Source organism: Oncorhynchus gorbuscha, linkage group LG04 (assembly GCF_021184085.1).
Source record: "Oncorhynchus gorbuscha isolate QuinsamMale2020 ecotype Even-year linkage group LG04, OgorEven_v1.0, whole genome shotgun sequence".
NCBI classification, from domain to species: Eukaryota; Metazoa; Chordata; class Actinopteri; order Salmoniformes; family Salmonidae; genus Oncorhynchus; species Oncorhynchus gorbuscha.
Window position 1 is genome coordinate 66,870,604 of NC_060176.1, and position 17,721 is coordinate 66,888,324.

Genomic DNA, 17,721 nt, shown 5'->3' on the forward strand with positions numbered 1-17,721 from the left:
ATCCCATGGCAACTGAGAGACAACAAAACTGTTTTCACTAGTTACTACAGCCTCAAAGTCTATCGTACAAATTCAAGAAAACAAAATGAGCTTTGTCTTAATTTAAGGTTAGGGTCAGACAATGTTAGCAGGATGGTGAAAGTTAGGTTTAACATCCAATTTCAAGAAGAGAGTTTGTAGAAATAGGCGGGGTTTATGACTTTGTGGCTGCAGTAACTAGTGCCGACAAAAAAACGGCCATAAGACAGCGGAGAAGAATAACAAAAGCAGAGACTGACGGTAAGATTTATGGAAAACTAGTTAACTACAGTAATTAGCGAACTCGGTAATCAAGGGTTAGTTTAAGTTTAACGTTGTTTCAAATACTGTTAAACAACGCCATATGCCAACTTTACGCTTCACCGTCGAAAGTGCGAGAAAGTGAGCAAGTTAAGACTTTTTTTTCTGTAAACATGCCTTCAGGGAAAGGCATTGAGTGTTTGTGTTAAACTCCATAGAGGTAAATACAGTGACTGATTTTGTTTATAATGTTACCAGCGTCCTGTTTGATCATGGGAGAAGTGTGTGTGCGGGTTGCGGTTCGGATCAGACCTTTGCTTCCAAAAGAGGTGCTACGCAATCATCAGGTGTGTGTGCGCGTGGTGCCCGACAGTGCCCAGGTGATGCTGGGAAGCGACCGAACCTTTTCTTTTGACTACGCCTTTGGACCGACTGCATCGCAGAATCAGTTTTACGAGTCATGTGTCAAACCTCTGGTGGCATCCCTCGTTGACGGCTACAATGCTACAGTGTTCGCTTACGGACAAACCGGTTCTGGGAAGACGTACACCCTTGGCGGGGGACATGTTGGTAAGTTAACAGTATGAGCTTATCTGTACACTTTGACATCATGGAGACACCAAGTGCATTGAGGGATGATGATGTTCGGATATTAGTCCTTGAATAATCTCCTACCACTACGATTCTGAACTGAGCTGTCACTGGAGCAGGAGGAACACCTTAGGCAAATGCAGAGAAGTTTATGATTATAGGCCACTTTTTATTATCAAAACCTGCTTTTGTGTTTTTACCATGGAACTTGCTCTCCCTCTGTAATACTTGTACCCTTGTTAGCATCTCTGGTGGAGGAGGAAAGTGGGATCATTGGTCAGGTTGCAGCAGATCTGTTTGTGCTCCTGGGGGAGAGGGCTGCAGACGTCAGGTCTGCAGTAGATGTGAGGGTGTCCTACGTGGAACTGTATCGGGAGGAGCTCAGGGACCTGCTAGAGCTCCACACCGCACACAGAGAGCTGCACATCAGAGAGGACGACAGGGGCAACACAGGTAACACTCCTCACTGTGTGTGTGTGTGTGTGTGTGTGTGTGTGTGTGTGTGTGTGTGTGTGTGTGTGTGTGTGTGTGTGTGTGTGTGTGTGTGTGTGTGTATTCAGTATGACAGAATTCAATGTGTTTTACAGTGTTGATAGAGGTTATACTGAGGCTGGTGGTGTGAACATACATGCTGTATGGAATCTGACTGAAATGAATGTGTTTCAGTTGTGGTGGGGGCCAGAGAGACTGTGATTACCTCAGCTGAGGAGTTGCAGAGCGTCCTGGAGGCTGGCAATGCCCTGAGACACACTGGCCCCACTCAGATGAATGAGCGCTCCAGCCGCTCTCACGCAATTGTCACCGTGCAGTTGACTCAGCATAACCACGACGACGGCTCTGTCCGCTTCTCTAAACTCCACCTGGTGGATCTGGCTGGGTCGGAGCGGGCTGCGCGCACTGGAAACACAGGCCTGCGCCTCAAAGAGTCTGTCCACATTAACACCGGCTTGCTGGCTCTGGGCAACGTCATCCGTGCACTCTCTGACCCCCATCGCCGTGGAAACCATGTGCCGTACCGTGACGCCAAGATTACACGCCTCCTCCGGGACTCACTGGGTGGCTCCGCACACACACTCATGGTGGCCTGCGTCAGCCCCTCCCACCACAATGTCACGGAGACGTTGAGCGTGCTGCAGTTTGCTTCACGGGCACGCCACGTGAAGAACCAGCCTGGGTTATGTCCTGCCAGGGCATGTCCGGGCTGGCAGCCTGGAGAGGCTCGTGTGGAGGAGCTGGAGCAGGAGGTCCAGACTCTGAGAGAGGCACTGCGAAAGAGGGATAAGACAGGGGGAGGGGTCTTTATGACTGACAGCTCCGAACAGACCCCTCAGGAAGAGCGTGACCAAAGGGGTGCGGGCCTAGTGGATGAGCTACAGTACTACTGCCTTGTACAGGATGCTGCCTTCATATTGGAGGAGCTCCAAAGTTCCACCCTGAGTCCTGCTCTGCAGCACCGCTTGCAGGAATGGCTGGGGAGACACGAGGAGCTTAGCCACTCCTGCCACACTGACCACCAGCACCCTGTGGGGGACACAGGGGACAAGCCTCACCACAACACTATCCTCCAGCTCAGACGAGAGCTCAGAAAGTGCCAGGTTGTGGGCTCTGTTTCTCAGCTTTTTCCCCTCAATATTATCTATTTTTACACCGTATTCTAACTAGAGGTATGAATTGTAACTCTCTCTCCTACTCCTTTCCTCCATCAGGATACTCTGGCTATAGACGAGCAGGTGTTTGACCAGAGGGAGGCAGAGCTGCAGCAGGTGCAGAGGCAGGTGCAGACTCTGCTACAGGAGAAACAGAGACACCTCCAGTCCTTACAGGAGGAGAGGGAGCACAGACGCAAACAGGTAAGGAGAGAGAGAGTGACACATAGATTCTGAGCTGTGCTGGAGGATAACGAGAAATGGAGAAACATAGAGGCAAAGATAGAATTGGGCATTTCTGCATTGGTTGACAACTGACGCTTTCCGTTGTTTGAGTGTGCAGAGCGAGCAGCTGGTAGAGCAGCAGCTGTTAATCGATCGTCTCCGTGGTGACCTCCTGACCTCCAGGATGGCATCCTCGGGAGCCTCGCTGGAAATTGGGGCTTCTGAGAAGTCTGTGAAGAGACCTCACAGTGTTCCCCTGATCAGCCAAGGCCATTGTGGTACAAGGCAGGTTCGTGTCCAGAGCAATTGTGTGTGTGTGTGTGTGTGTGTGTGTGTGTGTGTGTGTGTGTGTGTGTGTGTGTGTGTGTGTGTGTGTGTGTGTGTGTGTGTGTGTGTGTGTGTGTGTGTGTGTGTGTGTGTGTGTGTGTGTGTGTGTGTGCGCGACAATGGCTAAGTTTGTCTTTGTCTGTCTCTTATGCAGATCCACACTAGTCCTCCGGCCTGTTCGTTGGAGAGGGTGATGGCTGCCTTTAAGACCCGCAGTCAGCTGCTTCTGGCACAGATAGAAGAGAGAGATGAGGTCATCTGCCCACAAAGAGAACAGGAGGAAGCGGAGGAGGAGGAGGAACAGGGGGGGAGTAAGGGATTCAGGTGAGAAAGACTGATATAATAATGTAATGCTGCTTTTAGACTGTAACAGCTGTTCCACTAGTGTACACACACCCTGATGTTATACTAGGGACATTGTGTTTCCATAGCTAGGGCTGATGTTAGACTAGGGACATTGTGTTCACATAGCTAGGGCTGATGTTGTACTAGGGACATTGTGTTTCCATAGCTAGGGCTGATGTTAGACTAGGGACATTGTGTTCACATAGCTAGGGCTGATGTTAGACTAGGGACATTGTGTTTCCATCGCTAGGGCTGATGTTGTACTAGGGACATTGTGTTCACATAGCTAGGGCTGATGTTGTACTAGGGACATTGTGTTTCCATAGCTAGGGCTGATGTTGTACTAGGGACATTGTGTTTCCATCGCTAGGGCTGATGTTAGACTAGGGACATTGTGTTCACATAGCTAGGGCTGATGTTATACTAGGGACATTGTTTCCATCGCTAGGGCTGATGTTATACTAGGGACATTGTGTTTCCATAGCTAGGGCTGATGTTAGACTAGGGACATTGTGTTTACATATCTAGGGCTGATGTTAGACTAGGGACATTGTGTTTACATATCTAGGGCTGATGTTAGACTAGGGACATTGTGTTTACATATCTAGGGCTGATGTTAGACTAGGGACATTGTGTTTACATATCTAGGGCTGATGTTAGACTAGGGACATTGTGTTTACATATCTAGGGCTGATGTTAGACTAGGGACATTGTGTTTACATATCTAGGGCTGATGTTAGACTAGGGACATTGTGTTTACATATCTAGGGCTGTTGTTAGACTAGGGACATTGTGTTTACATATCTAGGGCTGATGTTAGACTAGGGACATTGTGTTTACATATCTAGGGCTGATGTTAGACTAGGGACATTGTGTTTACATATCTAGGGCTGATGTTAGACTAGGGACATTGTGTTTACATATCTAGGGCTGATGTTAGACTAGGGACATTGTGTTTACATATCTAGGGCTGATGTTAGACTAGGGACATTGTGTTTACATATCTAGGGCTGATGTTAGACTAGGGACATTGTGTTTACATAGCCAGAGCTGACAGTGAAGACTTTTGAAGAGCAGAATCAACAACCTCTGCATAATCAAATCAATTGCCCTGTGAGAAGGTGTTAACCGTCAAAGGTGTAAACCCATGTTCATAGTTAGCCATTGTTTTGTAAATGCCCTGGCCCCAAATCAAAGCAGGTCCACTGAGGCCATGGCCCAGTGAGTCCCAGGAGCCGGGCCGTGGAGGTGGAAACACGAAAGTCTGAGCTTTTTTGGTAAAACACTGGGGTAAATCCTCAGTGGAAATGTACCAAAATATCCTGCCTCTGAGTTATGTCATTGTTCTGCTTCCTTACGACAAAATACTTATTTAATTTTGATCTATATTGCAGGCGCTCTATGAACCGCACATGGACAAGCAGACCGAACCCAGTCTGTTTTAACCAGAACCAGATGCAAAATACTAGTTTGAACCAGATTCAGGATGGGCTCCAGTTACCTCAACCGTCAAAACTCCCTACAGGTAAATACAGTGATATGACACTTTAAAAGTCTTATATTTCCTGTAATTTCTGTTTCATTGCTAAGCCCGGCCTGTGCTTCCGTAGAGCGCGAGGAGCGCAGAGTGAGGCGGAGTCAGACGGTGAATCTGCAGCGCCTACAGCAGGTGGAGACACAGAGCAGAGCTAGCCTGCAGACCAGTGGCTCCAGGGATCAATACAGGACCAAGGTCAGTGCTAACAATACAACATTCTGAGAACATTTTATACAGCACTCATAGAACAGTCATAAAGCATTTATACAGCACTCATAGAACAGTCATAAAGCATTTATACAGCACTCATAGAACAGTCAAAACATTTATACAGCACTCATAGAACAGTCATAAAGCATTTATACAGCACTCATAGAACAGTCATAAAGCATTTATACAGCACTCATAGAACAGTCATAAAGCATTTATACAGCACTCATAGAACAGTCATAAAGCATTTATACAGCACTCATAGAACAGTCATAAAGCATTTATACAGCACTCATAGAACAGTCATAAAGCATTTATACAGCACTCATAGAACAGTCATAAAGCATTTATACAGCACTCATAGAACAGTCATAAAGCATTTATACAGCAGTCATAAAGCATTTATACAGCACTCATAGAACAGTCATAAAGCATTTATACAGCACTCATAGAACAGTCATAAAGCATTTATACAGCACTCATAGAACAGTTATAAAGCATTTATACAGCACTCATAGAACAGTCATAAAGCATTTATACAGCACTCATAGAACAGTCATAAAGCATTTATACAGCACTCATAGAACAGTCATAAAGCATTTATACAGCACTCATAGAACAGTCAAAGCATTTATACAGCACTCATAGAACAGTCAAAGCATTTATACAGCACTCATAGAACAGTCATAAAGCATTTATACAGCACTCATAGAACAGTCATAAAGCATTTATACAGCACTCATAGAACAGTCATAAAGCATTTATACAGCACTCATAGAACAGCCATAAAGCATTTATACAGCACTCATAGAACAGTCTTAAAGCATTTTGGTATTTCTATAAACTAGCGTACCAGTGAAGATTTCCTATACTGGATAACTTGTAACAGCTGTTGATAAGTCATTGATAAAAAAATAATATTTTTTTCATGCCATTAAGTTAAGATATAAGGGGGATCATAGATATATTCATTAAAATTCACGAGTTGATTTAAAACCTATGTTTAATCCTTTGTCATGTTTGGTGTCTTGACGGATTTGTCCAAAATCTCATCTATCCGATCTATCCTGGATGGATAGAGATCTCAGAAATGCAAATTTAGTGACGTATGTTACGGGGTGAAAACAGTTTATGGGCACACAAATTCTGAATAATAAATGCAATTGCCAAATCGAGTCATTTTACCTGGATTCCTAACCTAAATTAATACTGTCATTAATGTGCTTCTTTAATAATGATGCATAATACTTGTTGGATACACATTTGGTGTCCAGTTGATTAGTTATGCTGAGCTATTTTCACACATCATCAGATGATCTAAGAAGGAATTTTCCAAATGACAGTCAAGTTATGAACAGCGGTTGTGATAGTGCATGCGATGCAACAACAGCCCAAGAACTGGAGAAGGGGTGTTCATGAGGAATATCCAGAATATTTTGGTGTCTCATTCGTTATGCATTTGAAGACCATTGTGCCTGGATCCATGTTAGATCTAATTTCCATAGCGACTTGATGTTCATCATCTGTTGTAGTCTGCTCAAAATTCAAGTACTGGAATAGGCTTACCTTCATAATCAGACAGTTCCTCAATTTGGTGCTTGAAAAGTCCTTGTAATTATTGTAGCCAAGTTGTAAGTTCTTCTGTTCCCCTTATAATTGTCTGTGATTTCATTTTTTTATCCGTTCTTGTGAGAGATGGGGCCACTTGTTTGTTTCCCGACGCGTCAGTTGAAGAGTGACGACAGCATCTACTATTGGCTTCAACTTGCCTTTCCATACAAATCCTTACATCAAAAAAGGAACCTGGTTTTTGGTCACTTTATAAAAATAGCGATGGTGAGATTAATGCTACCGCTATTCATGGCTTTATTGTGTGTGCCTGCGTCGGCCACATAGGCTGCTGAAAAATCACCATCCATGCATCCAATCTATTTAGTCAGGCAATGTCCACATTATTCTCACATATTTTAGAATGTCATAATCATTTCAATATCAATGCATTGGGAAGGCCTAAAAATGGCACTATTTTTATAGTAAATGTTTAAGGCCTATTTTATTTGGGGGGGGGGTGTTCTATAATGTATAACATTGATGTCCTTTAAAATTATAATTAAGTGCTTGAAAATGTCCCTGAAAAGTCTTTGAATGTGACTTGCCAGTGTCTCTATGAACTCTGCTTAAAGGGTGTATAGTCCTGACCTAGGTTGTTTTATAGGTGGACTTCTAGGACAATTTGCATATATTCACTTTTATCCCTCTAAGTAAACGTGGAGCTGCATGAAAATCATTTATTTATTGACCATTTAAAAAAAAAAATGTTTTATCCCACTGTCAAACGTTGGCCCCATTTTATTTCTAGCGATACCCATTCAAGGAGCGTTAATACAGAACTCCTGTTGACATCAGACTCTCAGTCCTTGCATCCATGTACAGTTGAAGTCGGAAGGTTACATACACTTAGGTTGGAGTCATTAAAACTCATTTTTCAACCACTCCACAAATTTATTGTTAACACACTATAGTTTTAGCAAGTCGGTTAAGACATCTACTTTTTAATTGTTTACAGACACAGTGATTTATAAGTGAAATAATCTATCACAATTCCAGTGGGTCAGAAGTTTACATACACTAAGTTGACTGCCTTTAAACAGCTTGGAACATTTCAGAAAATTATGTCATGGCTTCTGATAGGCTAATTGACATAATTTGAGTCAATTGGAGGTGTACTTGTGGATGTATTTCAAGGCCTACCTTCAAATTCAGTGCCTCTTGCTTGACATCATGGGAAACTCAAAAGAAATCAGCCAATACCTCAGAAAATAATTGTCGACCTCCACAAGCCTGGTTCATCCTTGGGAGCAATTTCCAAACACCTGAAGGTATCACGTTCTTCTGTACAAACAATAGTACGCAAGTATAAACACCATGGGACCATGTAGCCGTCATACCACTCAGGAAGGAGACGCGTTCTGCAAATCAATCCCAGAACAACAGCAAAGGACGAGCATTTTAGTGGACAGAATTGAAAAAGTGTGTGCGAGCAAGGAGGCCTACAAACCTGACTCAGTTACACCAGATCTGTCAGGAGGAATGGGACAAAATTCTGGGAAGCTTGTGTAAGGCTACGCTAATTGTTTGACCCAAGTTAAACAATTTAAAGGCAATGCTTACAAATACTAATTGAGTGTATGTAAACTTCTGGCCCACTGGGAATGTGATGAAAGAAATAAAAGCTGAAAGAAATCATTCTCTCTACTATTATTCCGACATTTCACATTCTTAAAACAGTCCCATCCTTCAGCCTTATAGCAAACCAAGTGGTGGAGCTGCCATTTTGTTTTTCAAATGTAGTAATGTGCATGTGAACAGCATGCTAAAGGGTTTGATGCTGCTGTGTTGCAGGACCTGGGGACAGACAACATGGCTGTCTTTCAAAATGGAGCCTGTAAAGACTCGGAGGAAAAGGTGAGCCTACATGACATCTGCAAATGATCACAAGTTTAGGTTCGGCTGCCCCTCTCTGCACAATGTGTTTATTATGTCAAAAAAGGCCATTTCATTGTTCACCATGCAGTCATGGTGATTCCTTAGATCTCATTTGTATATTCAACATAGTTTAAAATAGTCAAATTATGTTTGTTTTTTGAAATGTGGATGTGTTCGTTTTGGCCGTGTACGATGCCTAGCTGTCTGAGAGACGCACGTGGCTGGAGCAAGAGGAGGAGCGTGCTCTGCAGAGGAGGAGGGGCCTGCAAGAGCTGGAGGAGGAGCTGAGGCACAGAGAAGAAGTGCTGCAGCACCGAGAGGCCTGTGTCCAGGAGAAGAAACAGCTGCAGATCAAGAGGCTCCGCTCCAGCCAGGTAAACACAGAGCGGGGCATAGAAATCCAAAGTATTATATTGAAACCCCCCCCCCAAAAAAACGTATATTATATTTTTGTGTAAGTTAAGGCATTCCAGTGTTGTTATCTGATATTGAAAGTGTGTGTGGGTACGTTCATGTGTATTCCTCAGGCTCTGAGTCAGGACTTGCTGCGAGTGTCGGCTCGTCTGGGAGCTTTGGATCAGGAGCTGGAGGAGAGAGGAGGTGTAAGGAGGAGACTGTCCTCCCCGGCAGCAGGGCTGTGTGGAGTGTCTATGGAGGAGCTGCTGAAGGAGAGGGAGAGCCTGCGTCTGAGGAGGGACACCCTGGACAGACAGCTGAGAGACGGCAGGGTGCTCACGCCAGAGGTGAGCTCAATGTTCACCACCTTCCTTCCGACTGGGTGTCATTCTGACTGCAGGGGGCTGATCAATGGTGTGTGTGTGTATAGGAGGAGCATGCTCTGCTGCAGTTGGAGGAGGCCCTGGAGGCGTTGGATGCTGCTGTGGAGTTTAAGAATCGTTCCATCCAGGAGAGACAGAGTGAGCTCGGGGACACATCTAACCCCGCCCATGGAGACAAAGACGATGACATCATGAGGGCGCTAAGGGAGCTGCCGCTTCCAGAGGCATCTGCACTGTTGGTCAAATACTTCAACAAGGTCAGAGTCCCAACACACACACACACACACTCTCAACAAACTACTTTGAGTGACCAAACTAAATCCAAATAAAATTTTATTGGTTGCATACACGTTTAGAAGATGTTATTGCAGTGCCTATCCGACCAGAGCCTATTCATCTCCAAAATGAGAGATCCTGCTGCTGGATGAGCACATGACTGTGTTTCTGCAGGACATGAAAAGCCACACCAAACTACCGTAATTCACTAATTTTCGAAGGAAGGAGGCCACATGAAGAAACTTTTGACCATTGGCGAGCGATACGACCAGAGTTGTGCAAAGTTCAAATCGTATGCCAATGAAATGCGCAACATACAACTGATGTAGACCTTTAAGTAAAATGCTTACTTACGAGCCCCTAACCAACAATGCAGTTTTAAAAAATGTATTAGAATAAGAAATAAAAGTAACAAGTAATTAAAGAGCAGCAGTAAAATAACAATAGCAAGACTATATACAAGGGGGGTACCTGTACATAGTCTATGTATGGGGGCACCAGTTAGTTGAGGTAATACATGTAGGTAGAGTTATTAAAACTATGTTTTTTATTTTTTTATTTCACCTTTATTTAACCAGGTAGGCTAGTTGAGAACAAGTTCTCATTTGCAACTGCGACCTGGCCAAGATAAAAGCATAGCAGTGTGAACAGACAACACAGAGTTACACATGGAATAAACAATTAACAAGTCAATAACACAGTAGAAAAAAAATGGGCAGTCTATATACAATGTGTGCAAAAGGCATGAGGAGGTAGGCGAATAATACAGTTTTGCAGATTAACACTGGAGTGATAAATGATCAGGTCATGTACAGGTAGAGATATTGGTGTGCAAAAGAGCAGAAAAATAAATAAATAAAAACAGTATAAAAAACAGTATGGGAATGAGGTAGGTGAAAATGGGTGGGCTATTTTCCTATAGACTATGTACAGCTGCAGCGATCGGTTAGCTGCTCGGATAGCTGATGTTTGAAGTTGGTGAGGGAGATAAAAGTCTCCAACTTCAGCGATTTTTGCAATTCGTTCCAGTCACAGGCAGCAGAGTACTGGAACGAAAGGCGGCCAAATGATGTGTTGGCTTTAGGGATGATCAGTGAGATACACCTGCTGGAGCGCGTGCTACGGATGGGTGTTGCCATCGTGACCAGTGAACTGAGATAAGGCGGAGCTTTACCTAGCATGGACTTGTAGATGACCTGGAGCCAGTGGGTCTGGCGACGAATATGTAGTGAGGGCCAGCCGACTAGAGCATACAAGTCGCAGTGGTGGGTGGTATAAGGTGCTTTAGTGACAAAACGGATGGCACTGTGATAGACTGCATCCAGTTTGCTGAGTAGAGTGTTGGAAGCCATTTTGTAGATGACATCGCCGAAGTCGAGGATCGGTAGGATAGTCAGTTTAACTAGGGTAAGCTTGGCAGCGTGAGTGAAGGAGGCTTTGTTGCGGAATAGAAAGCCGACTCTTGATTTGATTTTCGATTGGAGATGTTTGATGTGGGTCTGGAAGGAGAGTTTGCAGTCTAGCCAGACACCTAGGTACTTATAGATGTCCACATATTCAAGGTCCGAACCATCCAGGGTGGTGATACTAGTCGGGCATGCGGGTGCAGGCAGCGATCGGTTGAAAAGCATGCATTTGGTTTTACTCGCATTTAAGAGCAGTTGGAGGCCACGGAAGGAGTGCTGTATGGCATTGAAGCTCGTTTGGAGGTTAGATAGCACAGTGTCCAATGACGGGCCGAAAGTATATAGAATGGTGTCGTCTGCGTAGAGGTGGATCAGGGAATCGCCCGCAGCAAGAGCAACATCATTGATATACACAGAGAAAAGAGTCGGCCCGAGAATTGAACCCTGTGGCACCCCATAGAGACTGCCAGAGGACCGGACAGCATGCCCTCCGATTTGACACACTGAACTCTGTCTGCAAAGTAATTGGTGAACCAGGCAAGGCAGTCATCCGAAAAACCGAGGCTGTAGAGTCTGCCGATAAGAATATGGTGATTGACAGAGTCGAAAGCCTTGGCGAGGTCGATGAAGACGGCTGCACAGTACTGTCTTTTATCGATGGCGGTTATGATATCGTTTAGTACCTTGAGTGTGGCTGAGGTGCACCCGTGACCGGCTCGGAAACCAGATTGCACAGCGGAGAAGGTATGGTGGGATTCGAGATGGTCAGTGACCTGTTTGTTGACTTGGCTTTCGAAGACCTTAGATAGGCAGGGCAGGATGGATATAGGTCTGTAACAGTTTGGGTCCAGGGTGTCTCCCCCTTTGAAGAGGGGGATGACAGCGGTAGCTTTCCAATCCTTGGGGATCTCAGACGATATGAAAGAGAGGTTGAACAGGCTGGTAATAGGGGTTGCGACAATGGCGGCAGATAGTTTCAGAAATAGCGGGTCCAGATTGTCAAGCCCAGCTGATTTGTACGGGTCCAGGTTTTGCAGCTCTTTCAGAACATCTGCTATCTGGATTTGGGTAAAGGAGAACCTGGAGAGGCTTGGGTGAGGAGCTACGGGGGGGGGCGGAGCTGTTGGCCAAGGTTGGAGTAGCCAGGCGGAAGGCATGGCCAGCCGTTGAGAAGTGTTTATTGAAGTTTTCGATAATCATGGATTTATCGGTGGAGACAGTGTTTCCTAGCCTCAGAGCAGTGGGCAGCTGGGAGGAGGTGCTCTTGTTCTCCATGGACTTCACAGTGTCCCAGAACTTTTTGGAGTTGGAGCTACAGGATGCAAACTTCTGCCTGAAGAAGCTGGCCTTAGCTTTCCTGACTGACTGCGTGTATTGGTTCCTGACTTCCCTGAACAGTTGCATATCACGGGGCTATTCGATGCTATTGCAGTCCGCCACAGGATGTTTTTGTGCTGGTCGAGGGCAGTCAGGTCTGGAGTGAACCAAGGGCTGTATCTGTTCTTGGTTCTGCATTTTTTGAACGGAGCATGCTTATCTAAAATGGTGAGGAAGTTACTTTTAAAGAATGACCATGCATCCTCAACTGACGGGATGAGGTCAATGTCCTTCCAGGATACCCGGGCCATGTCGATTAGAAAGGCCTGCTCACAGAAGTGTTTTAGGGAGCGTTTGACAGTGATGAGGGGTGGTCGTTTGACTGCGGCTCCGTGGCGGATACAGGCGATGAGGCAGTGATCGCTGAGATCCTGGTTGAAGACAGCAGAGGTATATTTGGAGGGCCAGTTGGTCAGGATGACGTCTATGAGGGTGCCCTTGTTTACAGAGTTAGGGTTGTACCTGGTGGGTTCCTTGATGATTTGAGTGAGATTGAGGGCATCTAGCTTAGATTGTAGGACTGCCGGGGTGTTAAGCATATCCCAGTTTAGGTCACCTAACAGAACGAACTCTGAAGCTAGATGGGGGGCGATCAATTCACAAATGGTGTCCAGGGCACAGCTGGGAGCTGAGGGGGGTCGGTAGCAGGCGGCAACAGTGAGAGACTTGTTTCTGGAGAGAGTAATTTTCAAAATTAGTAGTTCAAACTGTTTGGGTATGGACCTGGAAAGTATGACATTACTTTGCAGGCTATCTCTGCAGTAGACTGCAACTCCTCCCCCTTTAGCAGTTCTATCTTGACGGAAGATGTTATAGTTGGGTATGGAAATCTCTGAATTTTTGGTGGCCTTCCTGAGCCAGGATTCAGACACGGCAAGGACATCAGGGTTAGCAGAGTGTGCTAAAGCAGTGAGTAAAACAAACTTAGGGAGGAGGCTTCTGATGTTGACATGCATAAAACCAAGACTTTTTCGATCACAGAAGTCAACAAATGAGGGTACCTGGGGACATGCGGGGCCTGGGTTTACCTCCACATCACCTGCGGAACAGAGAAGGAGTAGTATGAGGGTACGGCTAAAGGCTATCAAAACTGGTCGCCTAGAGCGTTGGGGGCAGAGGATAAGAGGAGCAGGTTTCTGGGCATGGTAGAATATATTCAGGGCATAATGCGCAGACAGGGGTATGGTGGGGTGCGGGTACAGCGGAGGTAAGCCCAGGCACTGGGTGATGATGAGAGAGGTTGTATCTCTGGAAATGCTGGTTGTAATGTATAGAAGAGAGAACAGTCTATGACTAGGGTGGCTGGAGTCTTTGACAATTTGTAGGGCATTACTCTGACACCGCCTGGTATAGAGGTCCTAGATGGCAGGAAGCTTGGCCCCAGTGATGTACTGGGCCGTACGCACTACCCTCTGTAGTGCCTTGCGGTCGGAGGCCGAGCCGTTGCCGTACCAGGCAGTGATGCAACCAGGATGCTCTCGATGGTGCAGCTGTAGAACCTTTTGAGGATCTGAGGACCCATGCCAAATCTTTTCAGTCTCCTAAGGGGGAATAGGTTTTGTCGTGTCCTCTTTATTACGGTCTTTGTGCTTGTACCATGTTAGTTTGTTGGTAATGTGGACACCAAGGAACTTGAAGATCTCAGCCTGCTCCACTACAGCCCTGTCGATGAGAATGGGGGCGTGCTCTGTCCTCTTTTTCCTGTAGTCCACAATCATCTCCTTTGTCTTGATCACGTTGAGGGAGAGGTTGTCCTGGCACCACATGGCCAGGTGTCTAACCTCCTCCCTATAGGCTGTCTCGTCGTTGTCGGTGATCAGGCCTACCACTGTTGTCATCGGCAAACTTAATAATGTTGGAGTCGTGCCTGGCCGTGCAGTCATGAGTGAACAGGGAGTACAGGAAGTGACTGAGCACGCACCCCCTGAGGTTCCCCCGTGTTGAGCATCAGTGTGGCAGATATGTTGTTACCTCCCCTTACCACATGAGGGCCGCCCGTCAGAGAGTCCAGGATCCAGTTACAGAGGGAAGTGTTTAGTCCCAGGCTCCTTAGCATATTGATGAGCTTTGAGGGCACTATGGTGTTGAACGCTGAGCTGTAGTCAATGAATAGCATTCTCACATAAATGCTCCTTTTGTCCAGGTGGGAAAGGGCAGTGTGGAGTGCAATAGAGATTGCATCATCTGGGGATCTGTTAGGGCGGTATGCAAATTAGAGTGGGTCTAGGGTTTCTGGGATAATGGTGTTGATGTGAGCCATGACCAGCCTTTCAAAGCACTTCATGGCTACAGACGTGAGTGCTACGGGTCGGTAGTAATTTAAGCAGGTTACCTTAGTGTTCTTGGGCACAGGAACTATGGTGGTCTGCTTGAAACATGTTGGTATTACAGACTCGGAGAGGTTGAAAATGTCAGTGAAGACACTTGCCAGTTGGTCAGTGCATGCTCGCAGTACACGTTCTGGTAATCCATCTAGCCTTGTGAATGTTGACCTGTTTAAAGGTCTTACTCACATCGAATGCGGAGAGTGTGATCACACAGTCTTCCGGAACAGCTGGTGCTCTCATGCATGTTTCAGTGTTATCTGCCTCGAAGCGAGCATAGAAGTAGTTTAGCCCGTCTGGTAGGCTTGTGTCACTGGGCAGCTTTTGGTTGTGCTTCCCTTTTGTAGTCTGTCATGGTTTGCAAGCCTTGCCACATCCGATGAGCGTCAGACTTTGCTTTGTGATAACCAATCGGGAGAGGGAGGTTCTCACTAGCCTAGTCAGCTTTGAGACTGTACTGGATAGTGGAACATGCTATTATGCATGCTGTTTTGGATAAACATCTACAAAGGGAGAACTAGGTGATGCCTACAACAAAGTGGTATCTGGTCGACAGCACACTGCATTAGAACCCTCATTTGAGGAAAGGCTGGGATTGAGATTTTAAGAGTTTGAAAAAGGTTTGGCTCAGAAGTGGGACTGGTTCAAGAGATGATGATGATAAATATACATTTAATTTGTATAGTGCTTTTCATGTCAGAGTAATCTTCAAGTTCTACGTAGGCCAAAATAAGACATCCACTACACTCCTAACCTTCCGTTAGCCTCCTAAACTGGCAAATGTTGAAAGCATTCCCTTGGCCCCTCTAGGTGGTGTGTCTGAGGGAGTCAGAGCAGCGGCTGCAGCTGCGCTGTGAGGAGCTGGAGCTGCAGAGTGGAGAGCAGGAGGCAGTAACCAGGGAGATGGAGGCAGCTTTACAGCGCCTCACTCTGGACACAGATCGGCGGCTCACTGAGCAGCATCGAGAGTACCAACATAGCATACAGTTACTACTGCAACAGTGCCGAGGTCCGTGTGTGTATATGCATCAATGTGGTAAATGTTTACGTGTGGTATTCCTGCCCTTTCATTGTGTGTTTTACAGTATTCTCACTGCTAATTTTCTGTTTGTGTGTAGAGGGTGGCTCAGGGAACAGTGGTCAGGCGGTCCAGGCTAGGCTGCAGCAGCTGGAGAGAGACCTGTTCTTCTATAAGAACTCCAGTCGTGAGCTGAAGAGGAAGCTCCGAGAGCTGGTCACCAAATCCCTCCCCCCCCAGGCTCCAGACCTGCAGACCCAGGGCAGGAAGGGGGCCAGTGATGGAGCAGGGGACAGCCCCAGCCTGCAGACTCCCAGAGTGGAACTGGCCCCTGTCCGTCTGTCCCGTAGGGAGCTGAGGCAGCTCTCACCCTCTGACCCCCGAAGCACTAGGGTGCGCTCTACCATGAGGGCCAGCAGAGGCTCATTCCAGGAGGACTCCATTGAAGTGCCCAGAAACACTTACTGACCAGGAGGCTCGAGCACATATCAACCACTTTTTCCATTCGTCCACACTGATCTGGAAGAAGAGGTCAGGTGCATCTAAGTCAAATAAGATCAATGTGGATGAAGGAGAGGAAGCAAGGAACAGAAGCCACTAACTGTGAAACTGTTGACACGTCAACTGATTCCACGGAGTGAAAACCCTCTCTGCACTTTACAGCACTAAAGTCTGACTGAATTGCACTTCAAGCTGCAGACTCATCAGTTAGTCAGAGATAGATGAGCCCACAGCTAAATGGATATCAAAATAATGTGTATTAGAAATGTGTTTTTTTATGTTTAAATTATTTTACTTTTAAATATGTCTTTGTTTATAAGACAGTGTGTTGGCCGTGTTCTAGACCCTCGGGCCACTCCAAACTCTAAAGCAAGCCACTGGTCATTCATGCAGTATAATTTAGCTGTGATTTACTTTCTTTGTGTGTGGTTTTGGATATTTAAGTGTTGAACAACTGTTGACATCAAATTGATTGGATCAAACCTGTTAATTTGCATGATTCACCAATTCGATCTACATTTGTCTTTGCAGACTCCTGTTTAATGTTAAAGGTGCTACTTGCAATAGTAGCACCTGCTGTCCAATGGTCATTTTAAGTACTAGTACGCCATTGATTCTTGAAAAATATAACTTATACATGTATATAACTAATATATTGGTCTAATATCATATTCCCAAAAATGTTAGTCTGATCTCAGTTACCATGGCTGACACACAAGGCCACCACCCCTCAAACAGTTTTTGTTGCAAAACAAAAAGCTTAAGGATCCAGTAGGCCTCAAAATAAAATAAAATGTATATTCAAAACGTCATTCTTGTTGGAGCAGAAATTCATGCGTAATGTGTAATGTAGTTCTCAAGATGAGATGCAGAAATAAAGCTACATTAGAAAGGCAATTGGAAAAATACATATACCATTTAATATATATATATATAGTTGGAAGTTTACATACACCTTAGCCAAATACATTTAAACTCAGTTTTTCACCATTCCTGACATTTAATCCTAGTGAAAATTCCCTGTCTTAGGTCAGTTAGGATCACCACTTTATTTTAAGAATGTGAAATGTCAGAATAATAGAAGAGTGATTTATTTCAGCTTTTATTTCTTTCATCACATCCCCAAAATGGGTCAGAAGTTTACATACACTCAATTAGTATTTTGTAGCATTGCCTTTAAATTGTTTAACTTGGGTCAAACGTTTTGGGTACCCTTCTACACGCTTCCCACAATAAGTTGGGTGAATTTTGGCCCATTCCTGCTGACAGAGCTGGTGTAACTGAGTCAGGTTTGTAGGCCTCCTTGCTCACACACGCATTTTCAGTTCTGTCCACAAATTGTCTATGGGGTTGAGGTCAGGGCTTTGTGATGGCCACTCCCAATACCTTGTCTC

The 17,721-nt window shown here is 45.4% G+C and overlaps 1 protein-coding gene across 3 annotated transcripts; it reads left to right on the plus strand.

Annotated features, from left to right (window-relative positions):
• The first annotated feature begins 51 nt into the window (after positions 1 to 51).
• On the plus strand, positions 52 to 17,362 carry LOC124034551 (kinesin-like protein KIF27). 3 transcript variants are annotated; one of them, XM_046347893.1, is made up of 15 exons: positions 52 to 279; positions 538 to 849; positions 1,114 to 1,323; positions 1,537 to 2,465; positions 2,577 to 2,720; positions 2,860 to 3,030; positions 3,223 to 3,392; positions 4,808 to 4,938; positions 5,024 to 5,145; positions 8,563 to 8,625; positions 8,847 to 9,020; positions 9,174 to 9,389; positions 9,473 to 9,682; positions 15,619 to 15,817; positions 15,927 to 17,362. In XM_046347893.1, exons 2-15 carry the CDS (start codon positions 552 to 554, stop codon positions 16,292 to 16,294), a joined length of 3,405 nt encoding a protein of 1,134 aa, XP_046203849.1. In that variant the 5' UTR covers positions 52 to 279; positions 538 to 551; the 3' UTR covers positions 16,295 to 17,362. The 3 variants fall into 3 exon arrangements, with proteins under 3 accessions (XP_046203849.1, XP_046203850.1, XP_046203848.1); XM_046347894.1 differs by lacking the exon at positions 52 to 279 and adding an exon at positions 287 to 420; XM_046347892.1 differs by lacking the exon at positions 52 to 279 and having other exon boundaries at positions 429 to 849.
• The last annotated feature ends 359 nt before the right edge of the window (positions 17,363 to 17,721 follow it).